General features: G+C 48.2%; 1 protein-coding gene across 1 annotated transcript in view; it reads right to left on the reverse strand.

Annotated features, from left to right (window-relative positions):
• Nucleotides 1-279: 279 nt before the first annotated feature.
• LOC142302618 (protein kinase C delta type-like) overlaps nucleotides 280-18,056 on the reverse strand; it is a 53,418-nt gene continuing 35,641 nt past the window's right edge. Inside the window, exons 2-8 of the mRNA XM_075343722.1 lie at nucleotides 16,804-17,078; nucleotides 14,469-14,560; nucleotides 9,520-9,582; nucleotides 5,132-5,270; nucleotides 3,893-4,036; nucleotides 3,303-3,428; nucleotides 280-432 (exon numbers count right to left, since the gene is read on the reverse strand). Of these exons, the coding sequence (XP_075199837.1) occupies nucleotides 280-432; nucleotides 3,303-3,428; nucleotides 3,893-4,036; nucleotides 5,132-5,270; nucleotides 9,520-9,582; nucleotides 14,469-14,560; nucleotides 16,804-17,078 (992 nt within the window). The remainder of the gene's footprint in view (nucleotides 433-3,302; nucleotides 3,429-3,892; nucleotides 4,037-5,131; nucleotides 5,271-9,519; nucleotides 9,583-14,468; nucleotides 14,561-16,803; nucleotides 17,079-18,056) is intronic.

Raw genomic sequence — 18,056 nt, forward strand, 5'->3', positions numbered from 1 at the left:
AGGAGCATGGGGAAATCCATTTACTGGTAAGTAAAAAAGTGTGACACATGCCTATGACCTGAGGCGCAGATGTTATAGCGCTTACTTACCGCCAGCTGCTGGGTGGATCTGCTGGCTTCTTCTCTTGTCCTCCTCCTGGTGTCTTTCTTCCCAGTCAGGTGCCTTCAAAGAAATGGAAGTCTTCATCCATGTGGAGGTCCCCGGTGATGTTGGACATTCGATCTTCTGGTGTTCTTTGCATTATCTTCTGGAGGCTCAGGATCACAGCATGCTCTGATATTATTGAGCTGGTGTCTTGTTGAGGGTTTCCCAGTTGACAAATGAAAACCCTCTGAACCTGGCCTGGTCCTCTGGTGTTATAGAACACCTAGCCTCTGCTGCTTCGATGTTTTGAAGCTTTAATGGATGGGAGCTGGGATTACGCTTAGTTGGCTACAAGAAAATGAGGCAGAAAAACAAAGTCATTGTGAACTTGGTGACTAATTATAGCAATCTTAGATTTGAAGTATTGAAAAGAAATTTCTCAATGTTTAAGGAATGTTTTCAAATGTAAAAAGAATATCTCAGAGACAAAACCAGCACCGCATGCATTGCATCTCAGGTCTAGTCACCTCAATGAGCTTCAATGCCATTAATAATCTATATGGACAATTATACTTTTGTCTTATCATGAATAGGATGCAGAATTATGTGCACTGTAACATGAAAGTGCTGAAGCATGGTTAGAATGAGAAATGACCAGAAAACAGTTTTTACACAAATACAATATAACCTGTCATTACAACTTCAGCTCTGGACACAGTGGCATAACTAAAGTTTGATAGGCTTTGGAATAAAATTTGGACCTGGGCCCCCCCTCCACGTACACCGACACTCGGGGTATGGGATAATGATGCCGACACTGGCGGTACGGGATAATGATGCTGACACTTGGCTCTTACCCTCAGCACCCAGGTTTACCATGATCTGACATCCCTCTTTCTATCAGTACCCAGCTTTCTTATGTTCTCATATCCATCTTGTCCTGGAGACCTAGCTTCCCCATGATCTACTATACATCTTTCCCTCGGCACCCAGCTTTCCCATAACAGAGCATGTGAAAGCTGGGTGCTGAGACAATATGTATAGCAGAGCATGGAAAAGATGGGTGCTGAGGGAAAGAGCCATTTTCCGTCACCAAAAAAAACTTTCCCATCCAGTGCTTGTATATTTGTCCCACAATTATATATAGTTCTCCAAATACAATACTGGCCCCCACATAGCCTTTCATATAGTATAAAGGGTCCCACATAATTCTTCATATATTAGAATGCACCCCCATAATCCACCATGTATTATAATGCATTTCCCATAGTCCTCCATGTATAAAGTAGCCCTCATAGCCCTCCAATTATTATAATGCCACTCCCATAGTCCTCCATGTATTATAATTCACCCCATAGTTCTCCATATGTTATAATGCACCCGTTAGTCCTCCATATATTATACTGCAACACATAGTCCTCCATACATTATAATACACCCCCATAGTCCTATATGTATTATAATGCAGCCCTATTGACCTTCATATTGTATTATACAGCCCCATAGTCTTCCATGTATAATGCACCCCTACAGTCCTTGTATAAGGTGTCCTTCATATTGTATTATGCAGCCCCATACTCCTCCATTTATAATGCACCCCTATAGTCCATGTATAAGATGTCCTCTATGTATAATGCAGCTGCCCATAGACCTTCATGTATAATGCAGCCCCATAGACCTCCGTGTATAATGCAGACCCATAGAACTCCATGTATAATGCAGCCCCATAGACCTCCATGTATTATGCAGCCCCCTAGGCCTCTGGCCACCATGTACTTACTGATTTAAAAAAAAAACAACAAGTACTCACCTCTCCTCGTTCCCCCGCTGCTCCGGTCAGAGCATCCTCCCGTCCTGCACTTCGTGATCTGCAGTTTCAGCACAGTAGTCACGCAGAAGTAACGTCACCATGCTCTGCTGCATTGAGACGTCAAACACAGGCACAGGGGGACAATGATGAAGCATGGAGTGGAGCGCGCCGTTTGATGCTTCATCATTGCTGTGTGCGATGACGGGTGAGGGTGACCCGATGCCGCTGCCGCTGACACCGGGTCCCCTTGACTCACGGGTCATATAGCAGCCGCGTGGTCTGCCACAGAACAGCGCAGCTCCTCTCTCAAAGAGAGGAGCCGGCTGCTGTTCTGCAGGATGGGTGCTGGGCCCCTAACATGCCGGGCCCGGTCGCGATGGCAAGCTCTGCGACTGCAGTCATTACACCAATGTCTGGACACTTGGGCCTGTTAACAGACTTTCCAAATTGTTGTTAGCTCAATCAGTTCTGTTTTGTGACAAAATTTATTTTTTTTTCTTCTGGGCAAAATCAGTAGTGGAGACTATAAAAAAAGGAGAATTATGGAAAAATGTAAACTCTTCTCTGGAGGTCTTTCTGAAAAGTTATCAAGAAGTTGTGAACTTGGCCTCATGGACTGCTCATTTTAATCTTTTAAGTCAAGGTTCCTCTCTTCTAGCTCAGGCTACAGACACCTGTGCAGTGCTTTGTTAACCAGTTAATTATTCGCATACAGACTGCAAAAAGGGTCTTAAAGAGGCACAATACTTTAGATTAGACATAAGCTGGGTTTACACACTGCAACATCTCAAACGACATCGCTGTAACGTCACCAGTTTTGTGACGCAATAGCGATGTCGTTTGCGATGTTGCAGTGTGTGAAACACATCAGCGACCTGGCCCCTGCTGTGAAGTTGCTGATCGCTACAAATCGTTCAGGACCATTCCTAGGTCCTTTGTTTCCCGCTGTGCAGCATGGATCGCTAGAAAGTTTCAGTGTGTGAAAGACTTTGCAGCGACTTTGTTAGCAACTTCCCTTTCAAAAAGCTGCTTATCAACGTCCCCAACAACCAGCTAGGTCGCTCTGCAGGTCCGGATCGCTGTTGCGTTGTTGGCCAGGTTTGCCTGTTTGACAGCTCACCAGCGACTCAACAGAGACTTAGGGAGGTCGCTGTTACGTCACAAAACCGGTGACGTTACAGCGATGTCCTTTGCGATGTTGCAGTGTGTAAACCCAGCTATACATCATTAATTAATTAAGTTGTCCAACCAGCCCGATAATAGTATTTTAAAGATTAACGCCATCCAAATTACTTTCCAATCCTAACATTAACCATAAAGTATAAGAGAGCCAAAAGTGAAGAGTGTTGGAGAATATGTAAGTCTTATCCAAGTGACATAGTGACATATCAGTAAAATATATACTTACTACAGGGATGTATGGTGGGTCCATCCTAAGGGCTTCCACTGAGACCCAATCAATACGCTGGAAGAATTGATGTTCTCGAATGTTACCATTGACTCCCAATCGCTGGACAGGATCTTTCTGGAGGAGCTGAAAATGAGAAACATATTTAGAATTTAGTAAGTGAACCCCGTGATCTGCGGAACACACAAGAATCTGAACAATAAAGATTATAACACAGTGATCACTTCATTCTGATTGCTGCTCTCCAGTAGCATCATTGAAGCTCATGTGCCCCAATGCAAAGCTCCAACGGGGCCCACAATTATTGCAAGTCTTTTATAGCATTGGTCTTTCCACATAGGCCAAAGGGACTTTTGGGGCCCCCAAGTCTCTAGGGCTCTGGTGTGATTGCACCTATTGTAATTGCACCCCTGCTGCTCTCCATTTTTAGTTGTCTGTTGTGATAATAAAAAATAGCAATATTTAGTGGTGACGGGTGCAATCAATGGAAAATTTCTGTGTAAAGCGCTGTTCAATTCAATTCCAATCACCATGTCAGCTGTTAATCTGGCAACCCTAATACTAGAATCTTACACCGTGAACATACTCACCTGTTTAATGATGTCCTTGGCGCCGGAGGAAGATTCATCAGAGAGTGTGCGATGGTATGCACTCTTACTGGGCAGCATATCGTTTAGGATGACACCAAACGAGTACCAGTCTACTCCGGCGTTATACTCCTTCTTGTCCAGCATCTGCCATAAAGAATCATTATTAGTACTGCTATATACTGTATGTCACCATACTGATATGTCTCATATTGTTGTCTATTTATATAGTAAATGGCACTGTGTTTTACTAACTATTCAAGAGACAACATCCTTGTAGACATGTGCGCTAGGAGGAATGAGAGACTCTAGTCCTCCCACTTAGTGATTGTGAAGCTTCTATAGATGAAACATTTCACACTTGTTCTGTGGATAAGTTGAAAATCCCTTAAAGTGAACCTGTCAGGAACAATATTCACCCAGAACCACGTGCTGTTCTGGGTGCATATTACTAATCCCTTCCTATCAGTCCCTGTATCTAGTAGCATAGATAAAGAGATCTTTAGAAAAAGTATTTCTAAAGCTCCTTTATGATATGATAATGAGCACAGGGACAAGTCACAAGGGCGTTAGTTCCTGCGCTCACTCTGCCCTTAGCATGTTAGCACGCCCACATGGATGTGCTAACATGCTATACAATGCCAATTTCCTAGCATCAACAGCGATGATGAGTGAACCTGTGTCCATTGTCACTGCCTCAGGAGCCGAGTCTAGGGTCAGTGCGCATAATCAGAATGCCAGCACTTCCGGACATGTTCACTAGACCCCTCTGAAGTCGGTACGCGTGCACCTGGCTTCATAGTGCGCATGACCAGAAGTGCGGGTCATTCTGATCATGCGCACTGACCCTAAGCCTGGCTTCTGAGGCGGTGACAATGGACACAGGTTAGCGGAGCTTCACAGCTCTGATCACTGGATAGTGGCAACTGCTCAATACTACAGATCAGCTCCTATTGAAATCAACACAGGCTGATCTGCAGTTTTCTGTGCTGACCACTAAACAGCACAAAGGTTCGGCTTTCCACGCTGCTTACATCTAGTTTCCGTGAATGATGATAGCTAATCGGTAAGGATGCCGGTTGTTAGATCCCCAACAATTTTATATTGATGACCTACCCAAAGTATGTGTCATCAATATAAAAGAACCAGAAAGACCCTTTTAAGTGGAAAAATAATAATAATAATAATAATAATAATAATAATAATAAATAATTAAAAAAAAAAGTAAAAATCTTTTCTCACCTCAGGAGCCATGTAACCCATGGTCCCAGCGTAACTGGTGGCTGTCCGGTCTCTGTGCATGTTGTCAAGAGCTAGACCGTAATCCATGATCTTAATATGGCCCGTATCAGCCACCAGGATGTTTTCGGGCTTCAGGTCTCTGTAAGAATAATAAAAAGTACCTGAATATGGAGTAGTTGTTTACTTATATCTGTGATCAATGATGACACACACTTTAATAAACATATTTTATTTTATTAAAATACTTTCATTGATGAAATTCTTTTACCATATGTCCTATTTGCAACACTCTGGATATAACTGCGGCTACATGTGACAGGCCGCTCATTGTAGCTTCCTGGCAGTGATACTGTCGCGGGCGGGGAGGAGGGTGTCAGCACACCGCGCTCACCCCTTCTGCTCGGGTCCGGCTGCTCAGTGGTGGCTCGAGCCGTAGGTCGGATCCCGGGGGTTTTCTCGAGCGGCACTCCTCGCCCGTGAGTGAAAGGGGTTGGTTGGGTGTGGGGATTGTTATAGTTCGTGACGCCACCCACGGTTGTGGTGATTTCACCACCGCTGCTCAATGCGGGGGTCCCGGGGATGGTGATGCGGAGCAGCCAGGTGTTGTGTTGCCCCTCCGTGGGCAGGGGTTGGTGATCCCGGGGCCCGGTGATGGTTTGTGAGGTGCGGGGCCTGGTGGGCGCAGGGACGCGGGGGCAGCGCTGTGCCTTGCGGCACCGTGGTACTCACTCAGCCTGAGACACGGACACAGTTTGTACGGTAAACCAAACGGCTGGTAGGACGGTCCCACAGACGGCTGCACCTGCACTCCCGGTAGGTGACGGTGATGTCCCTCTTCCTTGCACCTATGGTTGACTTGTGGTAGCGGTGGATTCCCTCCGGTTACCCGCTCCCCGACTACAATCTGGGCCGGAGGAGCTCTACACTTTGCCCGCAGGCGCTGGCCCTGAGAAAACTGGTGCCTTGGCGGTGACGATGTCTCTCTGCTTCAGGTTGAGCTGTTGCCTTCAATCGGGACTTGGTTGCTGGGGGGTCTACGTCCCCTTCGCTGACGGATTCGGCAAATTTGGCGACTCCTAGCCTTGCCGGGGTCCGAGAGGCCCCTGCCCTGGTGCTGACTGTCTTTCGGAACACTGCTCCAGACCACCGGGCACACAGCCAACGGGGTCCTTCCAGGAACTTCCAAACGGTCCCACTCCGGACAGTCACCGCCGTCGCTGACCTTGCTGATCTGGCCCTACACAAAGCTGGACCTTCAGGCTTTCCTTCCTTTTCCACTTTTCTACTTTCACTTAGTTGTTTACTCCTCTCTAGCCCTCAGCTAGACTTCAGTCTTGCCCTGCCTGGGCTTAACTCTCTGGTTTTCCCCGCCTCCAGAGCTGTGATCTCCTTGGTGGGCGGAGCCAACCGCCTGGCCCACCCCCTGGTGTGAATCATCAGCCTCTGGAGGAAGGCAACAAGGATTTGTAGTTTAGCTGTGATGTGCCTACCTGGAGTGGGGTGTGGTGGTGTTGTGACCTGTGACCCCTGGCTTGCCCAGGGCGTCACATTCCCCCTTAGCAAAATGCAGACCGTCCGCGGGCTGCCGTCCTACACCGGTTTTATTTTTCTGAAAAAGGGGATAACAGGGTTAAACATAACATATGACATTTTTAATAAATCTTCCCAAGACGGGAGGCACATTTCTTAAACGTTGCAACGGTTTACGGTTACGGTTTCCGCTCTCTCCCACCCAAGTAACCTGGCCCTGATGCTGCCCCTAAAGCCCAGGCAGCACCCCTTGACCCACAGTCCAGCACATGGTACCCGAGCGGGATCTGTCCTTCCCTGCAGAGGGTAGCCACCGGTTCCTTTGGTGGCTGGGCCCCAGCCTGCTCTGCTGAGGGCCCTCCCTCCAACCTGCCGCTCCGGAGGCGGCTTTGCGGAAAACGGTAACGGTAACCAACATATTTACAAGCCACTAACGTCTGTGGTTGCCCTGCAAGTTCACGGGCTTGTCCCATGGATAGTTCCCATGCATTTTTAAACGGTCCCCACGGGGACAACGGTGCCGGCTCCGGCCGGTTCAATCACAACAGACAATCTGGTGAAAACTCGGTAATTATCATTCTTCATTTTTCAAACTTTCAACAAACAAACTGTGGTGGTCCCAACGGGGACTGGACAACGGTGCTCCGCTGCCCTACTCCGGTCCCTCTGCTGCTTCATCTGAGGGAGGGGGTGCAGGGCTCACCTTGCTCTCTTTGCTGCTCCTTAGCTTTACATCCAGGGCAAACCACCCCCTCTCTCCGCAGTGTCGGGTGTACCGCACCATGTCTCCCGGTATGAGGTTTCGGCCAGGATGCTCCTCGGGCAGGTGGGCATTCACGTCCCGCCGGGCTACAAACACTTCGGCCTCCAGGCCCGGTTCATATATAAACCCGTAGCCCCGGCGGACATCAAACCGCCTCACCTGCCCCTCGTACAACGGGCCCCGGACACGGAAGGTCGCTTGCCGCAGATTTTCTTTTTCCCGAATGGCTCGGGCCACCAGCTCGGCTTTCCTTCTCTCCCTCTCCGCGATCTCCAGGCCCAGCTTTGTCGGCTCCCTTTCCCAATATGGCGCTGCTGCCAGCTCCGGCGCACGGGTCGGGCCCCGCGGGACATCCAGAACGTTACCCACTGTCAGGAAGGTGGGCGGCGTATCCCGCGGTGTCATGGCCTTGGGCGCTGCCCTGCAGCAACAACCTGGCGCCACCTCAGCCGAGGTGTGGGGGATGGGCACAGGGGCTTTCCGCAGCTGGGCCTTCGGCTCGGAGCGGGTCATCGGCTCCGGCTCAGGAAACTGCTCGGGGACTGTCTCTGGCACAATCTTCGGGGCCTTCCATGGCAACACCTCCGGTTTGCTACGGGCTCCGGCTACAGGTCGGTCCGTTGGGGCGGACGGGCTGGGTATCGCTACCGGTTGCGGTGGTAGCGGGCCTAGTGGCGGGGTCACGGCCTCCGAGACGGGTGGCGAGGGAGGCAACGGGGGGAGAGGGCTTGGACCGGGTCCCTCAGCCGCAGCGACCGGTCCCTCCGGGACATAGGGGCGTGGGTCACTCACCCTCCCTTCCTCCGCTTCCTCCTCGCGTCTCCACACGGTGGCTATAATGTCCGCCATGTCGGTCTCCCACTCCTCCAAGAGGAGCTGCATCTTGACCTGCAGCCTTAGGTGGAGCTGCGCGGTCCGGATTTCCACCCACGCTGCGGTTCCCGGCGCGGGGGCCACGGTGTTTCGGGACGGCATCCACATGGTGACTTTCTCTCTTTCTTCCAGGAACGGTATGTTTGCAGGGTCCTGGTGTCCCTGCTTTTATAGCCGCGACTACATGCGGCCAGCCGCCATCGTGTCCCCCTTAGCTCTTTCCGGCCCCTCCTCTCTCGGGGCGGGGTCTTGGCCTTCGCGCCTCTACTGCTCGAGAAGACGCTCGAGCGGGAACTTTTCGCGCCAAAGATGGCGGCTTCTGCAATTTTTCTGCCGGATACCTCCGGCGGTAACAAGGCGCACCTCCACCAGACGGCAGAGCGGTAAGATCCTGTTCGTGACGCCAAGTTGTCGCGGGCGGGGAGGAGGGTGTCAGCACACTACGCTCGCCCCCCTTCTGCTCGGGTCCGGCGGCCGCTGCTCCGTGGTGGCTCGAGCCGTAGGCCGGATCCCGGGGGTTTCTCGAGCAACACTCCTCGCCCGTGAGTGAAAGGGGTTTGTTGGGTGCGGGGATTGTTATAGTTCGTGACGCCACCCACGGTTGTGGTGATTTCACCACCGCTGCTCAATGCGGGGATCCCGGGGATGGTGATGCGGAGCAGCCAGGTGTTGTGTTGCCCCTCCGTGGGCAGGGGTTGGTGATCCCGGGGCCCGGTGATGGTTTGTGAGGTGCGGGGCCTGGTGGGCGCAGGGACGCGGGGCCTTCCCGGAACTTCCAAACGGTCCCACTCCGGACAGTCACCGCCGTCGCTGACCTTGCTGATCTGGCCCTACACAAAGCTGGACCTTCAGGCTTTCCTTCCTTTTCCACTTTTCTACTTTCACTTAGTTGTTTACTCCTCTCTAGCCCTCAGCTAGACTTCACTCTTACCCTGCCTGGGCTTAACTCTCTGGTTTTCCCCGCCTCCAGAGCTGTGATGTCCTTGGTGGGCTGAGCCAACCGCCTGGCCCACCCCCTGGTGTGAATCATCAGCCTCTGGAGGAAGGCAACAAGGATTTGTAGTTTAGCTGTGATGTGCCTACCTGGAGTGTGGGGTGTGACCTGTGACCCCTGGCTTGCCCAGGGCGTCACAATACCTACTAGAAACCCATTCACAGGGCATCAATCTGCAGGTCACCAGGGTGGAGAGTTAAGTACAGGCTTTAACACTGACTCAATTACCTATGGATGACGCCCTTAGAATGGAGGAACTGGATCCCACAAACTAGTTCGGCGGCATAGAATCTGACAAAAAGAAAATGAACAAGTATCAGTTCCTGTAGATAATACACTTGTGAATTCATATTAGTCAATGTCAATATAAGCATTATTCTATATTATCCTGCTTCCAGAACAATTTTCTATTATTACTAAAGATGAGCAATCTGGTTTGGAAAAGATTCGCCAATTTTAAATTTGGTACGAGCCTTGGCGCGCTCAGCTTGGGCTCGGATTTGCGAACACTTTTGTCAAAAGTTGGCAATGTTTGGTTATGTTTGGTAACTGTTCAGTTTGCAGATACCATCTACTCACAGCCCCATCACAGCCAATATCAAGTATTGGCATGGCTGTGATTGGCCAGGGAAATCATTGCAGTCAGACTCTCATCCAGGCCAGCTTAGTAAACTTCATCAATTTTCAATGCTTTCCTCACCTACTGTGTAAAGCAGTCTGTGTTTGGTTACTCCAGCAGTGAGGACGGAGTGCAGAGCACGCCCGGAAGATAGTGTCACATCATGGGCAAGGGCAGCTGTAGTCTCCTGCGGAGGACACTTATGGCCCCACAGGAAAGGACACGCTGCTTCCAGGATGCAGTGTGTCCTGACTCCTGAACAAGTGCATAAACACTGAAAGTGAAAGTCACTGCCAGAGTGCGGAGCAAACCACACTCTGGCAGCACTTTCACTTTGAAGCCACTGACGGACTGTCTGAAGGTAGAAAAACACGTTCTTTTGGCTAAAAGATGCAGATTTTTGCTGAAATTTATACACAAAATTCCTGCATCAAATCTGCATTTACTGGCAAAAAACGCATCAATACTGCATCACTACTGCATAGAATATTTTGCTAGAAGATGCAGATTTGGTGCAGGAATTTGCAGCATAAATTTCAGCAACAAATCTGCATCTCCTGGTTTTTATGCGGTTTTCTGCCAAGAGATGCAGCTATAGTGCAGAAATGTCTCCATCTAGATTTCCAAGCAGCTGGGAATTCAAGGAATGTTAAAGGCTCTCTTGCAGCAGCTTTTAACACGGTAACTTTAAGGGAGCCTTTAAGTGAGCCTTTAGGCTATGTGTCCACAGGAGAAAGTACCTGCGGATTTTTCTGCATCAAAATCCGCAGCTTTCCCCCGGAATCCGCACCTTAGCATAGGTGCGGATTTGACGCGGATTTGACGCGGATTTGACGCGGATTTCGTTGCGGATTTTGATGCGGATTTTGATGCGGATTTTGTCCATTGTACTCTATTGTGTTTCTGAATAAAGCTTAGTCTGTTTTGAAGGAAAAAAAAGGCTCTTTATGTCATTTCCTGTCCCAACCCTCCTTTCTTCTCCCATTTTGTAATAAAGGGGCAGAAATGTATAAAGGGAACCTGTCACCACTTTTTTTGTAAAAAGCTGCGGCCAACACCACTGTGCTCTTATATACAGCATTTTAACAGGCTGTATATAATAACCCAGTGGTGGTGGCCGCAGCTTACAGCCAAAAAATGTGGTGCCATGTTCCCTTTCACTGTTATTTTTAAAAAAAAAAAAAAAAAATGTGCTCCGCTGTATTTTCACTGTCCAGCCCGATGCAAGCAAGCAACTGAGGGCTGTGCTTCTCAGCGGGGTAAGGCTGAAGCATTCTCTGCCCCTCCTGCTGAGAAAAACAGTCCTCAGCTGCCCCTGAAAATGGCGGCTCCGTTGTGAAGCGCCATTCACAGGTGCTGTACCGAGGCTCATCCAGCTGCCCTGATGCATTGGCTGGCTGGGTAATAACGGGGTTAATGCCAGTTTTCTGCAAACTGGCACTAAGCCTGAGGTTCATAATGTCATGCCTGTGTAGACACGGCCATTATGAACCTCCGTTTGGTAATAAATAAAAGAAAACACTTTTTGAAAAATTTTATTTGAAAGAAAAACACACACACATCCCTGATTGCCATCTTTATTACTCCCAAGCCTCAGAGGTTAATCCAGGACAATTGTAATCACTGGTTTGCTCTCTGCCGGCTGCTGTGAGCGCCAGAACTCACTGGCCGGGTCAGCTCAGTTCATAGCTGAGCCCGGGTCACAGCGTCAGCCGGTCACAGCAGCCGTCAGTGTATTAAATGCTGCACAGCTCTCTTCCGGCAGCTGGGAACGTCTGACGTCAGAGCCCTGGTCAGCTGACTTAATTCGCGAGCGCGGGCGGGTCAGCTGACTGCACACCGATCAGCTGATGTGCCGGGCTCCGATGTGCACTCATGTGACCCGGGCATGGACGTCAGCCGGTACCAGCAGCCGGAAGAGAGCTTTGCAGCATCTCGAACACTGACGGCTGCTGGGACTGGCTGACGTCCGTGCCCGGGTCACATGAGTGCACATCGTCAGCTGACCCGCCTGCGCTCGCGAATTAAGTCAGCTGACCAGGGCTCTGATATCAGACGTTCCCAGCTGCCGGAAAAGAGCTGTGCAGCATTTAATAATACACTGACGGCTGCTGTCACCGGCTGACGTCAGTGCACGGGTCAGCCGGGTGCACATCGGAGCCCGGCTCGGAGTTGTCATGGATTATCGTCGGGGATTCAGGGAGTAATAAAGATGGCAATCAGGGATGTGTGTGTGTTTTTCTTTCAAATAAAATTTTTAAAAAAAGTGTTTTCTTTTGTTTAGTACCAAACGGAGGTTCATAATGGCCGTGTCTACACAGGCATGACATTATGAACCTCGGGCTTAGTGCCAGTTTGCAGAAAACTGGCATTAACTCCGTTATATTACACAGCCAGCCAATGCATCAGGGCAGCTGGATGAGCCTCGGTACAGCACCTGTGAATGGCGCTTCACAACGGAGCCGCCATTTTCAGGGGCAGCTGAGGACTGTTTTTCTCAGCGGGAGGGGCAGAGAATGCTTCAGCCTTATCCCGCTGAGAAGCACAGCCCTCAGTTGCTTGCTTGCATCGGGCTGGACAGTGAAAATACAGCGGAGCACATTTTTTTTTTTTTTTAAAAGAATTGTGAAAAAAGACCTGGGATCCTGTTTTGCCAGCTAAAAGCAAGCAGCCTGTAACTAGCTGCTTTTAGCTGGCAATCCAGAGTCCGGACACAACACGACTACACTGCCACTACTCTACACTACAAAATGGTGAAACTTCCTCTTCCTGAACTATCCTACATCACTTCCTGCGGATTTGTTTGCGAAATCCGCACCAAATCCGCAGGAAAAAGAGCCTGTGGGAACAGACCTGTGGATTTCTTGCGGATTTTACACCTTGCATTGACTTGCATGGGAAAAATCCGCAACAAAATCCGCAACAATAATTGACATGCTGCAGATTTTTCCGGATCAAAATCCGCAGCATGGGCACAGCATTTCCAAAATGCCATTGAAATGGCTTGGAAGTGCCGCTGCTGCAGATTTTCGGCAAATCCGCGGTAAATCCGCGGCAAATCCGCGGCAAAATCCGCGGTAAATCCGCAGCGTGGGCACATAGCCTTAGGCTATGTGCCCACGCTGCGGATTTTACGCGGATTTTGCCGCGGATTTGCCGCGGATTTCCCGAAAATCTGCAGCAGCGGCACTTTCAAGCCATTTCAATGGCACTTTGGAAATGCTGTGTCCATGTCGCGGATTTTCAGGCAGAAAAATCCGCAGGTACATTCTACCGTGGACACATAGCCTTAATGTTCCTTAAGTTCCCAGCTGCTGGGACATCTGCAGGCTCTGCGCTGGTACCAGGGTTCAAAGCCTTCAGGTGTCCAAACAGCAGGGAATTCCAATAAACTTAAAGGCTCTCTTAAAGGCTATTTTAAAGGCTCCCTTAAGGATTCTGGATTACACAGCTGCCGGGAGACCATGTGGCTATAAGCTTCAGTAACCTTTATGTTATATAAGTTGTATCTTGTCTGTAGTGGTAGGGACCTCAGAGCAACTGGCTTACACCTGTCACTCATCCATCCACCCAGCTCTTGATTTGAAAGTTCAAAATGCTAGGTCAGTCCCTGTGTCATGTATGGCCCATGCTTGACTGCAGCGGTAAGACACTATGGGTGCTGTGGGGCAATTGATGCCACTGTCCTGCTGTCTGGTTCTAATTTTTGGAAATGTGGAGATTACAAGATGGGTCTCCAAGTTGTATCTTGTCTGTAGTGGCAGGGGTCTCAGAGCAACAGACCTACTCCTATCACTCATCCAATATTTTTTATGTTAATAATTTAGGAAGGTAATGGCTGTGACACAACAGTGTGGCTCCACCGTAAAACGATTTGAGCTGTATTAGCAGCTTTTAGACCCCCATTAAGGTGTTGTCTATGCCTTTGTTTTGCCTCCCATTGAATTCAATGGGTTTATGTATGTTCAGCGAACCATTCAGTGAACACAGGTGAAGTCGGAGAAAACGAACTGAACCTCGGGCATTTCGCTCATCTCTAATCATTAGGCTAAGCAATTTAATTTGAGTTACTTTAAAAATAATCAGAATTAATCTGAGCCCTTGATGAGACTATTATCAAATATTTCCACTTTCAGAAACAGACGGACTCGCAGGACCTGACCTTTCAGAAATGGAAGTAACGCTGTGACCGAAGTATCTAACTACCCATATATGTACAAAGTAGCTTGAAGTTTTACTTAAAGTAGTTGTCTGGTCTCAGAAGAAAAGTCTAATGTGACTGTGTAAAAAGGGCACAGTGTCAATATTCCATTATATTTACCATGTGTTTGGGCAGTCTCGTGACTGCATGTATGCAACTTACATACTTGGGATTACATGCAGACTATACTCCTGCACTTCTCTCAATTCTCTCCTATTGAGTGAAGCCGGGTGAGACTAGTCGTCACGTGACCACATGTTTACAAACACAGGATCGCCCACTTGAACAGTGAAAACAGAGAGATCATGTGACTGCTGACATTTATTCTGATGCCGGGCAAACCATAAGACACTTTACCTGGCACTGGTGATGTCAAGCCGCCCCTTCTTCCGTAGAAGTTTGGCAAAGTCCCCGCAGCGCATGTATTCCATACCAAGAAAGAGACTCCCCTGTAACATGGAACATACTTGTATACGCATTTCTTATACATTATAGACAAATACTGTATACATTTCAATATTTAAACCCTTAAGTAATGACAGATATTTTCTGTCAAAAGTAGGTGTCAGTTCCTGCATTATGATGGATATGCTCATCGTGAACTTGAACTGTCACTGTGCGGAAACACAGGGACAGGTCCATGCCGGCAGCAGTCACAGACAGCTACCAGTACAACTAGTGATGTGGTGACCAATTACAGCTGCCCCTGCTCTCTGATCAATGTGATTGGTTAGCCAATTTGACTAACATATCACAGCATGTGATCGGCAGAAGTTCAGAGTTCATCTTAGCTGACAGCTGCACTCCAGCAGTAACAGCCAGGGTCGGTGACAGCACCGCTACAGGCTAATTTACCTGACAAATACTGTGATTGATGGCAATCACGGCATTTAGAAGGTTGTGAGGGAGCTCAACGCAATAACAGGGAGCCAAGGGTTGACATGGCACTCACAGGACAAACAATGACATCCTGCTGTGCCAGGTATGGTGGCCTGTTAGACTGTGCCATGGCCTGGCTCTAACAGGCATTCTGCCTGTGTAATCTGACGTTTTCTGACATGTAGTTCAGCTAATCTGTGTAACTCCGCTGCTACTACTGATTAGCAGTTTGCTGATAATTATCAACACTACATTACACCACTAATTATCAGCTTCTTGTGTGCACTGTATATTATAATGCACAATGTACAGAATAAGCTGCTAAAAAGTGGTGTGGGTGGGGTTATACAGAGCTCAGCATTCTGAGGAACGCAACATCTACAGCAGAGAAAACAGGAATGTTATCAATACTGCATGACAAGCGGTCTAGTAAGTGATACATCCCTTTAGGCCTCCTTCACAAGTCAGTGTTTCCGGTACGTATGGCTTCCGTATTTTTCACATAGGACACACCTACCCATTATAACCTATAGTGCTGCTCACTTGTCCGTGTTTTTCTGCAGCATGGATGACAAAGGCCAATATATGTATATGGGTCTGTGAAAAACATGTACAGCTCACGGATGGCATAGTGTGCAATCCGTGCGCCATCTGTGTGCTGTACGTGTTTAACATTAAAAGTATAGGAAAAGCTTTGTGATATCTTTATGTCTTTACACATGAAAAAAAAACGTGGATGGCACACACATGACACATTAATGGCACACTAATGGAAAACACTGACAATACCGGTATCATTTTTCTCATGCACGTGTTTTAAACACATATGTGAAGAGACCCTTAAAGAGGCTGTTCAGGTTTAGGAGAAAAGCTTGCTTTCCTTCCAGAAGTAAAGTGTTGTCTAACCATGGGCTGTACTTGGTATTTCAGCTCACCTCCATTGAAGACTATATAGAGCCATTTTGTTCTGAACACTAATATCTTCTATACCACCTCTGTACTGTTTGCCCCCTGCCAGAGGCATTGCCCATTAAAAGCAACCTGTCACCAGATTTGGTGACTATAAGCTGCGGCAATCACCAGTGGGCTCTTATATACAACATTCTAACATGCTGTATATAAGAGCCCAGGCCGCTGTGCAGAACGTAAAAATGACTTTATAATACTTACCTAAATGGTTGGTTCGGTGCAGATGGGTCAAATTGGTGGCTCCATTCTCCGGGTGTGGCCATTTCAGCCATCTTCATTCACCTTCTTCTGAAGCTGAGGTGCATGATGCGTCCTACGTCATACACACGTGCCGGCATTGAGGTCCTGCGCAGGCGCACTTTGATCTGCCCTGAGCAGGGGAGATCAAAGTATTGTACTGCGCCTGCGCAGGACCTCAATGCCGACGCATGTGCATGATGTAGGACGCATCATGCACCTCGGCTTCAGAAGAAGGAGGACGAAGATGGCCGAAAGAGGAGGCGCCGCACACAGAGAACCGAGCCACCAATTTGACCCATCTTCACCGACCTAACCGTTTAGGTAAGTATTATAAAGTCATTTTTTCGTTCTAAACAAAGGCCTGGGCTTTAATATACAGCATGTTAGAATGCTGTATATAAGAGCCCACTGGTGATTGCCGCAGCTTATAGTCACCAAATCTGGTGACACGTTCCCTTCAAGCAGAACAGCTTCTATTCAGACAAATGGGTCATCAATATCAAAGAAGTGGAAAACCCTTTTAAGGCTGGGGTCACACCAGTGGGTTGATTATGCAAATCACACTCTGATATGTGATCAGAGTATGTTCAGAAAGTGATGATACCTTGGTCTGGAATGAGAAGTCTGCGTGGACTAGGAAGGGGCTTCCAGTTGCCAGCTGAAGAACTCGCCTCTCCACCATGACATCCTCGTCCTCACCAGCGGCTAGCAGGGCTCTTTTGCTGATGATCTTAACAGCAAATTGTCGGCGGGTTAAAGTATCTTCCGCCATCAGGACCTTTCCAAAACCTCCAGAGCCGATCTTATGATGGAATAGTAATCTCTCTTTGATGGAATGAGAGCTTGTGCTGGAGGTGGTTGGCCGAACACCGCTGTATCCTATCAGTGGAGATAAATGGGATACATCACTTGGCTGTACAGTATTCACAATGAGGACATCGTCAGCTCTAAGTAAAGATTGTGCATCATGTAGGCTGTCATGAGATTGAAGAGATTGAACAATGTGAACATTTAAAGCGTTTTTCCATAATGACACTTATCACTAGAGATAAACAGAACTGGCGAGATTCAAGTTTGCTAAATCGCATGGATTTTACTGGAATATTTGATTCACAGTAAATTTATTCTCTATAAACTCAATGTCCTTTATTAACCCCTGGGGTATTGAAAGCCCCCGGGTCATAAGAACCATAAGATATAGAAAAAAAACCCCTACTAATACTACTAATACCACACTGCTTACTGTCTCCTGTAGGTCCTTGGTCCTTCTCACCGCTGGCGAGAAGGGTATCTTCATGCTGAGCCAGGACTTTTGGCCGCATACACAGGAATGCCCTTGTGTACTCCAAGAGTGCACGTCCTAAAGTCATGGCGCACATCATTACGTCACTATGTGTGCGTCACCTTACAGCAAGCCTTCTAAACCAGGACTTTCGGCTCTGACTAAGCCTGGGATGTTCCTGTGCATGATGGCAACTCTGTACAGGAGATCTGAAAAGGTGTTTTACCATGTTGAACCTCTCTGTAGGGTTTTAACAGCTGTGTATGTTTAATCTGGTGCACAAAAATAATCAGAAATGCTTTCTGAGTGTTTCCTAACACTAAAGTGCCCCAGGCTCGCTATAAGAAGCGCACCAAAACATGTTCACTGTACTGTTGAGTGATGACTGCCATAGACATCTGGACAGATGCTATGGCTGTGTCACTCAAGAGCAAAGGTGTAGTAAAGTGCTCACTGCAGAATGCCCAGAGGTCAGGAGCAGCGTGCACCAGAGAAAAATCTACATTTTCTAATTTGTGATGGTGATAAAATATACATTTGCAGACTTCTTTTTAGAGAATCACTCCAGCACTTTT

This window comes from Anomaloglossus baeobatrachus, chromosome 4 (assembly GCF_048569485.1).
Source record: "Anomaloglossus baeobatrachus isolate aAnoBae1 chromosome 4, aAnoBae1.hap1, whole genome shotgun sequence".
In the NCBI taxonomy this organism is placed as follows: Eukaryota; Metazoa; Chordata; class Amphibia; order Anura; family Aromobatidae; genus Anomaloglossus; species Anomaloglossus baeobatrachus.